The following is a 16,598-nucleotide window of genomic DNA, read 5'->3' on the forward strand; positions in this document are numbered from 1 at the left end:
AATGGTTCGTTTGGCAACACTCTTTAGGATAACTTTTTGCTTTTTAGAAAAATACTAAAAAATTATCAAACAACGTAATCAACACATAAAATATTCTAAAGCTACTTTCACCTTTCATTTAAAATAATTAAAAAATTAAAAAAGTTTACCAAACAAGCCCGGTAACATAATTATAAAAAGTAAAAAACTTAAAATATTATCAAATAACTCAACACATACAACATTCAAAGTTCAGCTTCGCCCTAGAAGTGGAACTAACTGGCAAGCGGGTTTACCAAATTTAGCTTTTTAATATGTATTTCACATCGTTAATATTATGTATTTAATAATAAAAAAATGACAAATTTTCGAGTTTAAAATGATAATAAACTTAATTTCAAAATTAAAAATTGAGATGTGTCAACCGTCGTATATGGTCCCAACGGGAGAAATATCGAATACCTTGTTCTTTTGATCAACCGGAAGAAGGTTTCTGCCAAAGAAAGTTCCTTCACTACCTGCACCTTCATTGAAGGGATCGTTGTGTTCTCCATCAGCTGTCCTGTATGGATAATCCCCGGGGTTAAATCTAACACCCACCGGAGATCTACCAACGTTGATTAAATTGTATTCCTCGTGAAGGTGCCGGCGAACACCGAGATAAGCTAGACCTAAGAACACTGGTAAGCGGTGCCATATCCCCAGCTTATCAATGGAGTGGACAATCTGCATGAAACACATGAAATTAAAGATAACGTCATTAATTATGTCTTCATCCCATAAAAAGAAAAATGTATACGCTAATTGATTAATGAGTGTCGATCGTATATGTCTACATGCATGTCTTGACATTTTCAGAAACAAATAATAATAATAATAAAGCACAAGCTTATATATGAACATTAATGGCAGTACAAGGAAGAGGAAAGCGTCTATGAGAGTCATCTTGGCAACAGCTTCATGGAAGTCTCCATGGATGAATCGATGGAAAGGAGCAGTTAGGAGAGCCCTCAGGGATGTCATTACTACAGACAACATCGTCGATCGTTGCTTGCATACAATTACTACTCCTTCTTTAAGACACACACACACACATATATATATATATATATATATATACCAAATGGAGGGACGTCGTCCTCCGTGCAAAAATGTCAAACGATGATTGAGAGGCGGCCAATATTGATTAAATAAAATACAGCCTTTTTGAACAATTCACCTGAGCGGCGGAACTATGGGCTGATATGACTTTTATAGGTCGAAGTTGTGAAAGTAATATTTTGAGAATTGCTTGTGAGTCAAACAAATAAACTTGAAAAAATTTTCAAATTGACGTGGCAGACCGTGAGAGATAGACAAAAAATAAAGAATTGTATTTTTTTTTTAATTTAAAAACCTTTGCCACGTCAATTTGAACATTTTTTTGGGTTTATTTGTTTGGCTTCTTAGCACTTCTCTCATATTTTTACTTTAACACGCATATTCCTATACTAAACTTTTTTTTTTTTTTTTTATTTAGCAAAAAGGGCAGGAGGTGGTGACGCTACTCTACCGGGATTAATTTACCATGGTAAGATCTATTCGTTGAGAATTGCTCAGGAGGAGTCTAAACGGTGAAAACTGTAGATGCTTTGTCAAGACTAATTGAATCATAACTTAACTCAACTCTACTAAGACATCAGTGGATTCCTAAGCCGGCTAGTTCAAGAGGGGCCTAAACGACGAGAACCATAGGCACTCCGTCAACAACAATTGAACTAGAACTTGACCCAGCTCCACCGGGACATCAGTGGATTTTTAAGGTGGTTAATATTAAACAAGCTTATGTGAGTGATTCTCCCTTGCGAAAATTTGAACCCATGCCTCGGTACATGTTTGGACCTCATGGACCGCCAATGGTGGTCTTATAATAACCCATTAATGATAAAAATATTCATTCAGTTTATTAATTAGCCAGGCTTCCACTTTTTTATGTTCTGTTTTACTATTTTTCTCCAGGTGGTGTTGTGTATATATATATATATTTTTTGTTTTATTGATTTATAATATTAATGTTAGAATTGGTCTATCAATAGAGAGCATAAGCTGGTACGTGAAGACCCAAGTCTACCAGACAAAATAATAATATAAAGACAATAATTCAATGTTCCCGACATAAGAAATGATCTAGACCATCAATCATACCGTCTCTTTTTGGTTTTTGTGTGTGTTTAAAAAGAGAATTATATATATTAAGTTACACCTAAAGAGATAAAACAATTGTCAAAGACCAGGACCAGAAGGAAACGAATATGATGATATCATAACAAACTTCATCCAATAATCTAAACCTGCTGCTAGCTACCTCACTCGAACGGCTGAAATTCCAACCTGCTGATCGATCCAATTAAAACATTAACGTTTACACACGTACACTTTTGCTTAATTAATTACCTAGTGCTTGTTGAACCAATTGCAGATCATGACGTGTTTTAATTTGCATTCACAGTACTGCCTTCCTGGACTATCTCCCTGTTAGTCTATTTTCTTGCATCATGAATGTAATCGGAGTCAAGTTAGCGGATTTGTTGATACTACCTGCTGCTTCCTTTGTATTTAGTGTATGTCTTTGTTCAACCCCATAAGAAATGTAGGAAATGGGGAACAACAATATTATCCCATGCATGCACATTATCAATATTTCTCAATTCAATATTAATATAACATATTATCTCTTCATAATTTCTTACTTCTTAATTCTTACCAATAATTGTCATAAAGTGTTCTTTGCGATACTATAAGAATTAATATATTAATACAGTAGAAGAAAATAAAAGTACGTACCTCTCTTACACATGCATCAAAATATATAGGATCTGATATATTAGTGATGTTTAATTTCACATGCCTTTTAACTCCTGATAGTGTCTATCATTTTCTTTTCTTTTCAGTACACTATTAGAACAATACCCACAATATTCACCGTCCATAAGCATTACCATACTCGATAAATTGGATTTTTTTTTTTTTTTCTTTTTCGTATATATAGCATTTTGTACATGTTGCAATACTCTAATGCAACTCCCTTACAAAACTTTTCCCGCGCATCCTCTCAAAAGTTTTTTCTAGTTTCTTATTACAAACTAACGTGTTAATTCATGTAATATTTATTTTATTAATTACTAAATAATTTAATTTAAGTTTAACTGAAGTGATAATGCCACGTAAACACGCAAGCAAAAATCGACCTTTACCTGCCACCAAAAGAAGAGAATGTCATTGGATAAGGGTAGGCCTTGAACAGGCCGAGGTGGGGATACCTTGGGCCATATGGGCCCAAGGTAATTAGCTAAATACCGAGATGGAGAATGTCATTGGAAGGAGATTATTCACAATTAATTAGCTAATTATTATCAACAAAATTTCAATGTGGCAGACAACGTGTTTTGAATTCCCATACGGGCGCCCGCCTCTCTGGCAAAGGGATCTGCTTGGCAACTCATATAAGCTAGCTTATATCAAATTATCAGCCAATTGCTGATCATGACGTGTTTTGTATTCACACCGCCTTCCTGGACTATCTATTTTCATGCATCATGAATGTAATCGGAGTCAAGCGGATTTGGTGATCGTACTACCTGCTTCTTCCTTTTGTTTTTGTTCAACCCCATAAGAAAGGTAGGAATTAGGAAATGGAGAAGAACATTATCCCATGCCATGCAAATTAATTATCCATTCTCAATACAATATTATAACTTATATCTTCTTTCTTACGAATTCAATAATTGTCATAAAGTGTTATTTGGGATACTATAATCATATCGTTAAAATTAGTATAAAACAGTAGATCAAAATAACAATACCTCTCTTACATCAAAATAGGATCTGATTAGTGATGTCTCACATGCCTTTTAACTCCATGAGTGTCTATCATTTTCTTTTCTCAGTGGTAGATTACGTCAAAATGGCTCAAATTGTTAGTAAGTGTGAAGATGATCACTTGAAGTTATCAATATTCAAGTTAATGGGCTCAAATCCTATTTATCTATAAGAGGATAATGTTAGTTTCAAAATAAATCCAAGAACAACTTAGAATTGGATTTCTGGAGAAAACGTGTGTGGGTAAACATTCGAATCGCAATGTTTATCTTCATCTTGGAAAAGACTTTGTATTCATGATAGTTTCATTTTCCCAGTAGCAATTTGGTTAAAATTGTTCTCCTATTTTTCGTGATTAAGCCCCTATAAAAGGGCATGTAGTCATTGGTTGAGATCATCCGGAAAATTCAAATTAGTGAGAACACTTTGTGACATTTATAAAGTGTAGAGAGTTTTTATTTATTGGGTATTTGAGAGGGACAGTTGAGTGGGGTGTACAAGGAGTTAAAGGCTTGGGTTTGAGATATTAAACTTGAGTGGCTCAGGCTTGTACCATTGTACTCAATATTTCTCAATAATAAAGAAGGAGACCAGATCATGCCCTGTGGATAGGCATATTGCCGAACCACGTAAACTCTTTGTGCACATGTGTGATTGATGTGTGTTCTCGTGTGTTTTCTTTCCAAACTTGTCTTTCGCATAAAGGTCTGATGAAAAATTAGTTGCCAATTAATTATTAATTTTCCCAACAATTAGAACAATACCCATGATATTTACCGTCTAAATGCATCACATTTTCCCGCATTTGATTAGAAAAAAAAAAAAAAAAAAAAAAGTACAAAATGCGCACTTTGTACATGTTGCAATATACTCTAATGCAACACGCACACAAAAGCTTTTTCATCACGCATCATCTCAAACTTATGCTTCGTTTGGTTTGTGTAATAGACTATAAGTCACTCATTTTTTGGTGGCTTAACTAATCCTTAAGGAATGAAATACATTTTTTAATATATATATATATTTTAAACTTAAATCAAAATAAAATAAAAAATAAAAAATAAAGTGGGTGGCTTGACCACCCATTGGGGTGGTTGGCCACCCACAAAAGCGGTTGGGGGTGGTGCGACCACCCTCGTCGCATTTTGAGCAACCCAAGATTTGCTTTAAGGGGTGGCTGCGGCCACCCTTGAAGCTCCTCGGAGGTGATCGTGGCCACCCTGCAGGTCATCATGGCTGGTAGCGCGGCCACCCCTGGTCACTTTTGTGGGTGCTTGACCATCACAATGGGTGCTCGGCCACCCATTTTATTTCAAGTTTTTTATTTTTATTTTTTATTTTTTAGTATAATTATTATGAGTTTGAAAAAAAAGAGAAGAGGTTTTTCGTAATTTTGATTAAATTTCAATGTTTGCATGAGTGTTGTTACTAAACTAAGGAATAAGAATAGCTATTATATTCTATACTCTTCCATTCCTAGTAGTAACTATTTATTTTATAATGGACTAAATATTTCGCGAACCAAATAAAGCCTAACGTGTTAATTTATGTAATATTTATTTTATTAATTACTAAATAATTTAATTTAAGTTCAACTGATGTGATAATGTCACGTAGACACGCAAGCAAAGATCTACCTTTACCACCAAAAGAAGAGAATGTCATTGGAGAAGGGTAGGCCTTGAGCAGGCCGAGATCTTGGGCCAAACAGGCTTAAATGCAGCTCAACCTGCCCAATTATTATAGGCCCAAATAGTATCCTTATTCTAAAGAAGAGAAATTGTTGTTGATTCTGGAATATCTGTTTTTCTTTTCCAACCAATAAGACCAAAAACCCCTAAATTGCATCTCCCAAAGGGAAAAGCCCCTCCAAAGCCCATTTGCTGACTTTCTCTTTCTCTCCCTGTCTCTCAAAGACAGAAATGGGGGAAAACAAGCGAAAACGGGGTCGTAAACCCAAAACCCCAACACAAGAGACCAAGGACTTCCAATACACCACCGCAGCAGCAAACGACGTCGTCTCAGTCACCATCCCCGCCGCCGAGCCCACGACGGACACGAACGACTTATCCGCCTCCCGGAGCCGCCGTGGTCGTCCCCGTAAGGTCAATAACAACGATAACCCGCGGGCCAACATAGCGACTTCACCGGAGCGCCGAAGCTCCAGACAGGCGGAGCAAAACGGCGACTTGGCCCACGCAACGACTACGATGGCAACGGCAACGGCGACGACTAACTCCGCTGCGATCGTTTCGGAGCCGGTGAGGTGGGAGAACGTGGTGAGGGTGGTGCCCTCCATGGACGCGGTGGTCAAGGTCTTCTGCGTTCACACGGAGCCCAATTTCTCGCTCATGTGGCAGAGGAAGAGGCAGTATAGCTCCAGCAGTAGTGGGTTCGTCATTGGGGGCAGGAGGGTCTTGACCAATGCGCATTCGGTGGAGCACCATACCCAAGTGAAACTGAAGAAGCGGGGTTCCGACACCAAGTACTTGGCCACGGTGTTGGCTATTGGGACTGAGTGTGATATCGGTAATGGGAATTTGGTTTCAATCTGATTTTGTATACGGGTTTGATGAATTTGGTAAAGTTGCTTTTTTCGAGGAACATAATTGATGGGATTTTGTTGAAATGGAATTGGAAGAGAGAGGCAATAGCTTGGCGATAAATATGTGGATTATAGGGTGGAAGTAAGGTTCACTTTTGTTAGTGCAATAATGCGAATGAAAATCTATTAGTAATTCATTAAATAAAGAAAAAAGAATGAAAAGTAATGACTATGGTTCTATTAAATTAATGTTACTTATCTAATAGGTTTGTTGTAGGTATAGGCATTTACTTGAAGTTTTTTACTTGGTTTAAATTCTATAAAAATAGTGAAGAAGTCCTAATTTGTGAGTTTCTGTTGAAATGAATACATGAAAGAGGCTGGTGTGTGTCGGAATGGAATAAAAAGGATATGTTAATGGTTCACCCAGTTAAGCTACCCCGATGCTTATGCTGATCCTAGTGTCTGGTTTAATTGAATTAACATTTAGAGATGGTAGAGTGATTTTAGTTTGAATTTGTATGTAATGTAACTAAGAGGGTTATTTTTTCGCCTTTTGTGATGCTTCAGCAATGCTGACGGTGAGTGATGACGAGTTCTGGGAAGGAGTTTCACCTGTGGAGTTTGGAGATTTGCCTGCCCTCCAAGATGCAGTAACTGTTGTGGGCTACCCAATTGGGGGTGACACAATCTCTGTGACAAGTGGTGTTGTTTCACGCATTGAGATACTTTCTTATGTTCATGGGTCAACAGAACTTCTCGGATTGCAGGTTATAGTGTTTTGACTTTATCTTCTGTTAGACTTACTGTTGATATCATTTACCTTTTTGTTGACATAGTCTCTTGCTGTCCCTTGTTATGACATGCTTTTTCCCAGATAGATGCTGCAATAAACTCTGGAAACTCTGGTGGGCCTGCCTTCAATGATAAGGGAAAGTGTGTGGGTATTGCATTTCAGTCTCTTAAACATGAAGATGTGGAGAACATAGGTTATGTCATACCGACACCAGTTATTATGCACTTCATTAAAGATTATGAGAAGAATGGAGCATATACAGGTATCTCAGGGTGTAGTTTTACTTTGTTCAACCCCCCTTCCCCTGAAAAGAAATCCAAAAATAATATTATAACAAATAAACTCAGTGCAGAAATTTAGCTATTGTAACTGTAAAGGTTGTTATCTGTATATTGTTCCGTCCCTGCACATCTGATCAGGCAACTGGAGAACAGGGACAGTGCTGAACTTTGAGGGTATTGTTTCTTTGTTGAGACTTTTGAGTTGATCTTCATTTCTTTAAATCTTCTGTTCATTTGCGATGTGTTAGGGTTCCCAATTCTTGGAGTTGAATGGCAGAAGATAGAAAATCCTGATCTACGCATGGCAATGGGGATGGGACCTGATCAGAAAGGTGTCCGTATCAGAAGAATCGAACCTACTGCTCCTGAGTCTCAGGTTCTGAAGCCATCTGATGTTATCTTGAGTTTTGATGGGGTTAATATTGCTAATGATGGAACAGGTAAACCCCTCCCCTCCCCCCAGCCAAAAGAAAATAAAAAAAATGATAATTTAAGATCAGAATTTGTTGCTAGTACTGTGTTCTGTATCTTGTTCATGCATACTCGTTTCTACAACTATGTGTTCTGGTCTTAAGAAATACTTGCCATGAGGAATGATTACCTGTGATAATCTTTTCTAGTAATGCCATAGAACTTAATTAGTTGGCAATTTTTTCTTTAAATCTTTTGTATGCATTTTAAGGTTCATTTTATGATAATTTGGATACAACACCCTCTGGTTTGCAAAAGTGCGACACCTATAAAATTTTGGATGCTAGCCTTATCTCAATTTTCTTTGTCAGTTTGAGGTCTTTCATCAAATAATAGGTACAATAGGAAGCATGTGCGAATAAGTGGCTGATTGTTGGGCAACCATGGAAAGTAAATTTTAAAAATGAGGGTTGCTGAGTGTATACAAGAGTTAGAGATGAAGTAATGGAAACTGAACATTTGCAGGAACTTAGCTTCAGCCAGTGGCTAAAGTAGGTCAACTGACCGAACTACTGTTGTTTCTTGGCTGATAAAAAGAAAGTGCATTGAGTCACATTTGAAGTTTGTCTGAAGTACTTAGGTTTTACACCTCATGCTCTCTTGTTTTGGCCACTCCTATGTTGATAACTTTCAGTGTACTATTCTTTCCCCGTCCTGTATCTTTGTTCCACTTCACTTCCACGTGAAACCCATCTTATGGAGGACAGGTCATTGTCTCTGGTGTGGCCCAAATATTTTTGGCAAACCAGGAACATCTATATAGTATTTAAGATTTTGTTTTGAAGTTCACATCTGTCTCTTGAGAATACCCATTAACTCTTGCTTCTTTTAATTCCTTTTTAGTTCCATTCCGGCATGGAGAGCGCATTGGCTTCAGTTATCTTGTATCTCAAAAATACACTGGGGACAATGCTTTAGTAAAAGTTCTCCGTGATTCAGAGATACTTGAATTCAACATAAGACTTGAAACACACAAGCGGCTCATCCCAGCACACATCAAGGGCAAACCTCCTTCTTATTACATTATTGCTGGTTTTGTTTTTACTGCTGTATCCGTACCCTATCTGCGTTCTGAGGTGCGTATTTATTTAAGCCTGAAACTTCACTTGCTCTGTCTCTTTCTCTTCTCTTTTCTCTGTGTCTTTTGCATTTGTTAACTTCTATGTTCTTTATCAAAGAACTGGATGGAATCATTTATTGGGTTTTTATATGCATCTGTATCTCTTTTTTGTTTGTTTGTTTGTTCCCATACTTTCAGCTTGATGGGGCCTAAAACTTATATTCATAGATTAAATTGACTGAGAAGTATGTGCTGCTAGGTTTTAGAATCAGATTCAATTTTGTTAATAGTATACAGTATCAACTGTATAAATGGTCACAATGCATTACATTTTCGTCATTACCCTCATTGTTATCCCTGTTTTGTTTCAATTAGTTGGTGTTTTTTGATCCCTCCATCCACTAACTTATCATCTGTTAATTAGGGGCTACTCTGAAACTGTTTGCTTTTCAGCTGTTCAGTAAGAGGTGCATCCTTATGTGAATGTTAACTCTGTTCCTAAAGTAACCAGTGAACTGCAGAAACTTAACCGGATGTCATTAGGTTTTATTTGTCTGCCTAGTCAAACTTATCAAAAAATAAATAAAAAATTGTTTGCCTAGTCAAACTCATCAAAAAATAAATAAAAAATTGTCTGCCTAGTCAAACTTATCAAAAATAAAAAATAAAATTGTCTGCTTAGGCATATCAGGTGCAATGTTCAGCTGATCAGAACTGGTGGCACTGCGATTCTCAAGTGGTCCTTTGTTTGCTTATGTGGTTTCAATTACCAGTGTGCCCCAAGAAAGTCATACATGTAAAAACAAATATTAGAAGCTCTGTGTCACATTTTTAAATTAACATAATAAATGTGGAAGGGATGCAGAGACACTAAATAAGCCAAGGCTTATTTTCTCTTTGTTATGTATTGCACAATCATGTATGCTCTGATTGTTGAATAATTTATATAGATAGAATAATATTTTAGGGTGTGGAACCTATTTATGATTTCCTATTTAATATTTAAAGTTTACCTGTTTCCTAAGACAAGTAAACTTTATGCTTGGGGGTCTATAAGAGCGATTTCTCTGTTTCTTAACTCCTGGGTTTTTTCACTTATGTCCAGTATGGAAAGGATTATGAATTTGACGCTCCAGTGAAACTGTTGGACAAGCATCTACATGCAATGGCAGAATCGGTAGATGAACAGCTTGTTGTTATTTCTCAGGTTTCTCTTGTTGTCTCTCTTATCATCTTTCCCATGACATTTCATTTCATTATATTAGTGCGCCAGATTTCGCTCATCACTTTTGTCCTCAAAATTTGTGCTAGGTTCTTGTGGCTGACATTAATATTGGATACGAGGAAATCGTTAATACTCAGGTCAGAAAATATGTGTCACATTGTGATGTAACATTGCTGAATTAACCAGAACTGGACTTTGTTAACTTCACATCTTTCTTATGTGTTTTTAGGTTCTTGCTTTCAATGGTAAACCTGTGAAGAATCTTAAGAGCTTGGCCAACATGGTGGAAAGCTGTGAGGATGAATATCTGAAGTTTGATCTCGAGTATCAACAGGTTCCACCCCCCCTCTCTCTCTCTCTCTCACACACACACACACTCAAGTATTCTCTTAACTTTGACAAGTTTTAAACGTTATGCAGATAGTGGTCCTGGAGACCAAGACTGCCAAGGCAGCAACTTTAGATATTCTGACAACACATTGCATACCTTCTGCAATGTCTGATGACCTCAAGACTTGAGTAAAGATTTTGGGGAAGGTACAGAAGATTACTCCATTAGTTATCCTTGCAGTTCACCATTTGCTTGGCCCCCCATATCTTCTCCATGATGCTGGGGTCTCATTAATCTTTGTAAACGTTGGATCTGAATTATTGGGTGTTGAGATTTTTCATTTATACTTATATTCATAAATTTTGTTTTAATGGGTAGAAAAAAGTGGGGTGGGAGGTGAAGATGGCTTTCTTAGATCCAGAAAATTTCGTGATTTCAGTTTTTATTTTTTATTTTGGGTAGGAGCTTACCAGGTATATCTTTCATTTTATTTTCCAGTAAACACTTTTTTAGATTTATATTATATTGATTAATGTACCATACGCGCATGGTGGACGATTAATTTCAAGTAATGTTACTCTTAACATCTATTTATTAACATCCATTTATTACATTAGTTGATGTGTGTTTTAAGTGGCTTTAAGCACATCAGCCGGTGTAAAATAGGTGTGAAAAGTCATAGAAAATATCTGAACATTTTGTCCTTTTCCACTCCAGAGCCTCGTTCACATGCATACATGTTCTCATGGGCGTGTGCATGACACATGCGCAGATTAAACCCAAACAAGTCCTCTTCACATGAATGTGATATGAAATCTGAAAAAGGTGCCTGGAGATTGCTTTTTTGGAATAAGGGCAATTGTTGTTGCATTGATCGATCTAGGGATGATACCACCATGAAAGAAATACAGAACAGCCGCAATAAAATCATTTTTGCCTTTTTTGTTTGAATATGAAAAGACATTGGTCAAGTTCAGTTCTTGAGCCTCTCGTAGTAGAAAAGAAGAATCTTTGACTTGAGCCCGAAATTTTGCTCGAGAGAAAGTGATCTTGTGACCACAAGTGTTCATATGATTCGATTCAATGGAATTAGGTGATGAACAATTTGTAACATGCTTTTATACAATCGCTTACACTTGCCCTTTATTGCTTTCAGTTTTATAGCTCTGCAATAGAGGGACCTTTTGGGTCGTAGATGGAGATTCCAGGCTATTAACTCCATAGTCTTCACCTATCTCTTCTTTTGCTTTACCCCACATCACAGTGTAGAAGCCGATAGATATTATTGTTGCTCCGACAAGACTGTAAAATGCATAAAAAATAGCAAGTTGAATTCAGAACAAGAAGCAATGGACGAGCTAAAGCATGGTTTCTTCTTGATAATTGATAAGAGGTTTTTCTTCTTCTGGGAGAGGGTGAGGGAGTTATTCAATACCTGCCAAGATGGAGAGTATCACCAAGGAACATAACACCCATGGCAACAGCAATGGCAATCGAGAAGGGCTTGAACATCGCTACATAGACAGGCCCCTTCAAGTGCAACGCCCATGCATGAACTGTATTGTTCAGGCATGACCCGAAGAGGCCCTAGATCGAGAAAAGCCACATTAAGACATCAAACAAAGGTGATATTATTAAACTTTTAAGATAAGTGGTGATTTAATATTAGTTTCTTACCGAGCACACAACCGAGACCAAGGCTATATTCGGCCCCAATATCCAAGCACTAGAATTTCTTTCTGTAATTAAACCTACAACTGCAGCAATGAGGCTCACACTTAGATTGTAAAAGAATATCACTGTCAGCTCATTCGGGTACTCCTTCATGATTTGTGTCTGCAAAAATACAGAAGTATAAGCTTCATTTTTTCATTAATTTCTACAATATTTGCAAATCCCATCATCGAAAAGTATTTTGAAACTGGGGTTTTAGGTAATGGGCAGGAAATTCACCTGAACAATGTACCATAGTGGAAGCAAAATATATTCAGCTGTAAGTAGAAGGCCACCAATTACCCAATCTGATTTTAATGAGTTTAGAGGTTGATGAAGTGAAGCAGATGATGGTTGAGAAATGACGATCGGCGGGCCTCTGTAGAGGGTAACTACAAATGCACCTGATATTGAAACTATGGTGCCCAAGATTTTAGCCAAACTGCTTGTGCCTCTCAAATCTATCTTTTCCATCCTTTCATGCCAAAAAGAGAAATAAAGAAAGAAAAAGATGAGAATAACCAAAAGTAGTGAGGGGTCCTCTTTACCTCATAAGATTTTGATACAACACCATATGAGTGGTATAACTTTTTCACCCAAGTGGTTTAGCAGTCACTATTATTAAACTATTTCCGCCATCGAGTCTTTACATGTTACCAGAATTTCTTGAAATTCTCAAATTCAGACAGGAAATGAGACCAAGTGCCCGGGCAGATTTTCGAGCCTTGGAGCCCGAGGTCACCTCTCTCCTCTGAAATTCGGACAACAAAATAGAGAGAATCCCAATCCATTTATCGAGAAAGAAATAATGAAAAAAAGAACATGTTTAGGCAGCCCAATACAGGCAACTAGCAAAGCAAAACAGAGTTAGAGCAACGCTTGCTCTCTGAGTCTCTGTCAAGATGCAAAAAGTAACTCCCTTCAACTTTATCAAAGGCAAACGGGATATTTTGATTATCTGATATTGGCCAATATGGTCCGTTTGATCTTTTAACACATGAGGGTATTTTTGGTAGCTAATTGAAAGAGTGGGAAAAAGAACCTGAAAAGGATGGCAAGGATGAAGGTGAAAGCTGGCACCAGGTTGCTGATTGCTGAAGCAAGTGTTGGAGAGCTGAAATTGATGCCTGTATACCCCATGATCTGAGACGAACTCCTGCTCCCAACCCAACAAAAATTCAGATTGAAAATAGAAATCAGAAAGGAAACAAAAATGAGAAAATTCTTGGGCTTTTAAAGAGAAATAAAGAAAATAAAGCCCGACTGATCCTACAAAAATCATGGGTCTGTTTTGTATTCCATCAGAACTGCATGAGTTAAATAAACTATACCCAATGAGCCCAAGAAGACCAATTTTGGAGAGTATGGAAAAACTAAGTGGAGGAAGCACTCTTGATCTGCAAAGACATATGAACAACCAATTTAGTTGAAATTTGTAATAATAATAGTAGAGAGAGAGAGAGAGAGAGAAACAGAGACAGACCTTTGAGAGATAAAGGGTGCAGGAAGGAGGATAATAGCAGCAATGGCATAAGCATAGACAACAAAGACACGGTAGCTCATCCCCTTCAAAGTGGCAGCCTTGAAGAGTGTGTTTAAGCCAACGTTGGTGCATTCCATGGTCACCATGGCCGAGAATGGCAGCGCATCCCTGTAATAATTTCCCCTAGCCATTTCTTGCTCACGCACAGAGAGACAAAGACGGGAGCTTCGATTGGTGCTATCTTGACAATGCAAGGGGGGACGCGAACTATTATTCGTTAGTGCTGACATGACAGTTAAGGGGAAAATGTTGGATTGCTTCTCGGCTTTTCTGTCCTTCGGGAAAAAAGAAGAAGATAAAGACTTCCATTTTATATTTGTTTTTCGTCGGACTTTTTTAAAATAATATATATTCTAATACAACCCATCTTTAAAAACCAGTTTTGCAAATGTAAATGTTACATTTAAATCATATGGGATATTTAAGATTGTAGCATATCATTATGTTCTTATTGTTTTGAAATTAATATCTACGGTGGCTGACTTTATAAACATTGACTCAGTTGTAATACCTTTTTTTTTTTTTTTTTTTTTTACGGCTTCACTCACTCATCGGTATTCATTGATTTAATATTATACATATACATAATATCAAGACATTATAATCTTACATATAGGTCGTTCTCTCCGTGATTCAACTATAAAGCCTCAATCCATTCAATTTCATATTCAATAAGTTGTGTTTAATCTCATACTTAAGTGATTGTTGGCCTTAATATCAAATGATATAAACTTTAAGTATAACTCACTCGGAGCTCAAAAATTTATATACATCTAAAATTAAGCGACATGACTTGTCTCATATTATATGGTAGCTTGAGAAGATTTTTTTTTCTCTCTTTTTCTTTTGGGTAAATGGAGTTTGAAACGGATCTTCCATAAAATAGTTTAGAACATCAAGTTTGTTTTGGAGACATTATCATAGTCATATGCTAATAAATACTACGTAACATGGGATAATTAGAGCATCACTGAAACAACAGTTGCGTGTCGTTTTCTTGTCAAATCATGATAATTGATTTGCGTCTCAACAAGGAATGGAGGCACCACCTTGAGTGAAAAGCCCAAATCCAACCTGAATCAACTCACTTAAAAAATAATAAAATAATAATAAAAAATCTCACATATTAATTATGGATAGCATTTAAAAAAAAAAAAAAAAAAAAAAAACACAGCGCGTGCCATTCTTTTACTTGGGGAATGTTCCTTTACTGGGTGGGGGACCCCATATTGGCATATTTTAGGGAATGTGCCACACACACGCTCTCAAGCAAAGCCAAAAGGAGCCATTTAAACTACCAACGCGACACAATTTCTTTGGCGCAGTGTGTTTGTGGGACAGCATCCCTAGTCTTTTGCCTTTGTTTGAACAGTCCAAGCAGTTGCATGCTTGATCAGTCTCGGTGACTGTAGGGTTCAAATCATCGCACATTTAGTTGCTCGAATTGCATGTAATACAGACAATTAATTATATTTGATTTTTATCATTTTTTCAAGGTTTAGTCAAACTAAGTAGATGCTCGTCACACCTTAGTGAAGCCAAATTTAACTGATCCGTGTGATGAGAGTGTGTTATACGGGTTCTAAATTTATTCTTTAGGGGTAGGTATACAACGTGACTGTTAAATTATCATTTTTTTCATAATTTTAAGCCGATAATAATAAGTAAATTTAATCACTTAATCATTACTTTAATATTCATTTTCACGTGTAGGCTCAAACTTCCTTTTAATATATGAAGCCCAACATGGAATATTTTATTTAAATTAGAGGTAAATTAATGGAGTCAATGTTCGATCTCTAGACATTTGGCTCTGATACCATATTAAACCACAATTTTTCCCAAAAGGTTAAACTTATGAAAAAAATAGTAATTTCACACTTAATCATTACTTTAACAGTGACCTTGCCTTGGTAGAGTTTCTCATCATTAAAAAAATAAAAAATAAAAAATAAAAAACAGAAAAGAAAATGAAAAATGAAAAATGAAAAATGAAAGAAAAAGAGAGACTTTGGAGGAATCAACACATGGGTCCTGATTTTCAGTTCATATCACCTTTAGGTCCAGCTCAAATCAATTGCTGATACTTGGTATTAAAAAATTTAATATTTTTTGATTCTTCATTAGGATTTTATGATTTAACATTTAAGATTAGGACCTCACTTTTGATACTAAAAGTTATAAAGCAATTTTTCATGCAAAGGAAGCCTATTGTAATGAAAATTGGGTGAGCACGGCCAAATTGCGACCACATTAGCACATTTTTATTTTTTATTTTTTTAAAGTACATGAGTAACAAATCAGAAAAGAAAGAACAAACTAAGCCTCAAAATGTTAGAATATATTTGAATGACCCTAAAGTTAAGGACTTGATGAAAGCAAATAGAGCATAATGTAGAAATTTGATTATAATTTGATTAGATTAGCCTAACTTAAGAATTTGATTATGATTTGATCACCTTAAATTAAGGGATTTGATTAAGATTACATGTAAGTTTTATAAATAGATCATTCTTTACTGTAAACACATCAAAGCAATAAGAGCATAATGTAGTCATTTAGACTTTATTTGTGGACATAAAATCTTTGTGCCCCCCTCTCTCACACACACAAGTATTCTTTTAACTTCGACAAGTTTTAAACGTTATGCACACACAAGTACACAAGTATTCTTTTAACTTTGACAAGTTTTAAACGTTATGCAGATAGTGGTCCTGGAGACCAAGACTGCCAAGGCAGCAACTTTAGATATTCTGACAACACATTGCATACCTTCAGCAATGTCTGATGACCTCG

At 36.4% G+C, this 16,598-nt stretch overlaps 2 protein-coding genes across 2 annotated transcripts; one reads left to right on the forward strand and one right to left on the reverse strand.

Moving 5' to 3' along the window:
• The first annotated feature begins 5,689 nt into the window (after positions 1-5,689).
• On the forward strand, positions 5,690-11,086 carry LOC132181241 (protease Do-like 9). Its single transcript, XM_059594364.1, has 9 exons — positions 5,690-6,366; positions 6,953-7,152; positions 7,260-7,440; positions 7,708-7,899; positions 8,774-9,006; positions 10,096-10,197; positions 10,302-10,352; positions 10,445-10,549; positions 10,636-11,086. The coding sequence occupies exons 1-9, from the start codon at positions 5,760-5,762 to the stop codon at positions 10,732-10,734; spliced, it is 1,770 nt and encodes a 589-aa protein (XP_059450347.1). The 5' UTR covers positions 5,690-5,759; the 3' UTR covers positions 10,735-11,086.
• Positions 11,087-11,294: 208 nt separating this feature from the next.
• Positions 11,295-14,062, reverse strand: LOC132181397 (WAT1-related protein At3g28050-like). The gene is made up of 7 exons (XM_059594599.1): positions 13,743-14,062; positions 13,591-13,656; positions 13,302-13,415; positions 12,500-12,734; positions 12,224-12,382; positions 11,982-12,133; positions 11,295-11,848 (listed from the first exon to the last, which is right to left on the reverse strand). The coding sequence occupies exons 1-7, from the start codon at positions 14,030-14,032 to the stop codon at positions 11,677-11,679; spliced, it is 1,188 nt and encodes a 395-aa protein (XP_059450582.1). The 5' UTR covers positions 14,033-14,062; the 3' UTR covers positions 11,295-11,676.
• Between the last annotated feature and the right edge of the window lie 2,536 nt (positions 14,063-16,598).

Source organism: Corylus avellana, chromosome ca5 (assembly GCF_901000735.1).
Source record: "Corylus avellana chromosome ca5, CavTom2PMs-1.0".
In the NCBI taxonomy this organism is placed as follows: Eukaryota; Viridiplantae; Streptophyta; class Magnoliopsida; order Fagales; family Betulaceae; genus Corylus; species Corylus avellana.

What these genes read in the sequence shown, in the direction of transcription:
- LOC132181241 (XM_059594364.1), top strand. Translation starts at nt 5,760, where the DNA reads ATGGGGGAAAACAAGCGAAAACGGGGTCGTAAACCCAAAACCCCAACA. An exon ending in TATTGCTAATGATGGAACAG is followed by an intron (nt 7,900 to 8,773) that starts GTAAACCCCTCC and finishes ATTCCTTTTTAG; the next exon opens with TTCCATTCCGGCATGGAGAG. An exon ending in AGGAAATCGTTAATACTCAG is followed by an intron (nt 10,353 to 10,444) that starts GTCAGAAAATAT and finishes ATGTGTTTTTAG; the next exon opens with GTTCTTGCTTTCAATGGTAA.
- LOC132181397 (XM_059594599.1), bottom strand. Translation starts at nt 14,032, where the DNA reads ATGTCAGCACTAACGAATAATAGTTCGCGTCCCCCCTTGCATTGTCAA. An exon ending in CACTATGGTACATTGTTCAG is followed by an intron (nt 12,383 to 12,499) that starts GTGAATTTCCTG and finishes GTATTTTTGCAG; the next exon opens with ACACAAATCATGAAGGAGTA. An exon ending in TGGTCTCGGTTGTGTGCTCG is followed by an intron (nt 12,134 to 12,223) that starts GTAAGAAACTAA and finishes TTCTCGATCTAG; the next exon opens with GGCCTCTTCGGGTCATGCCT.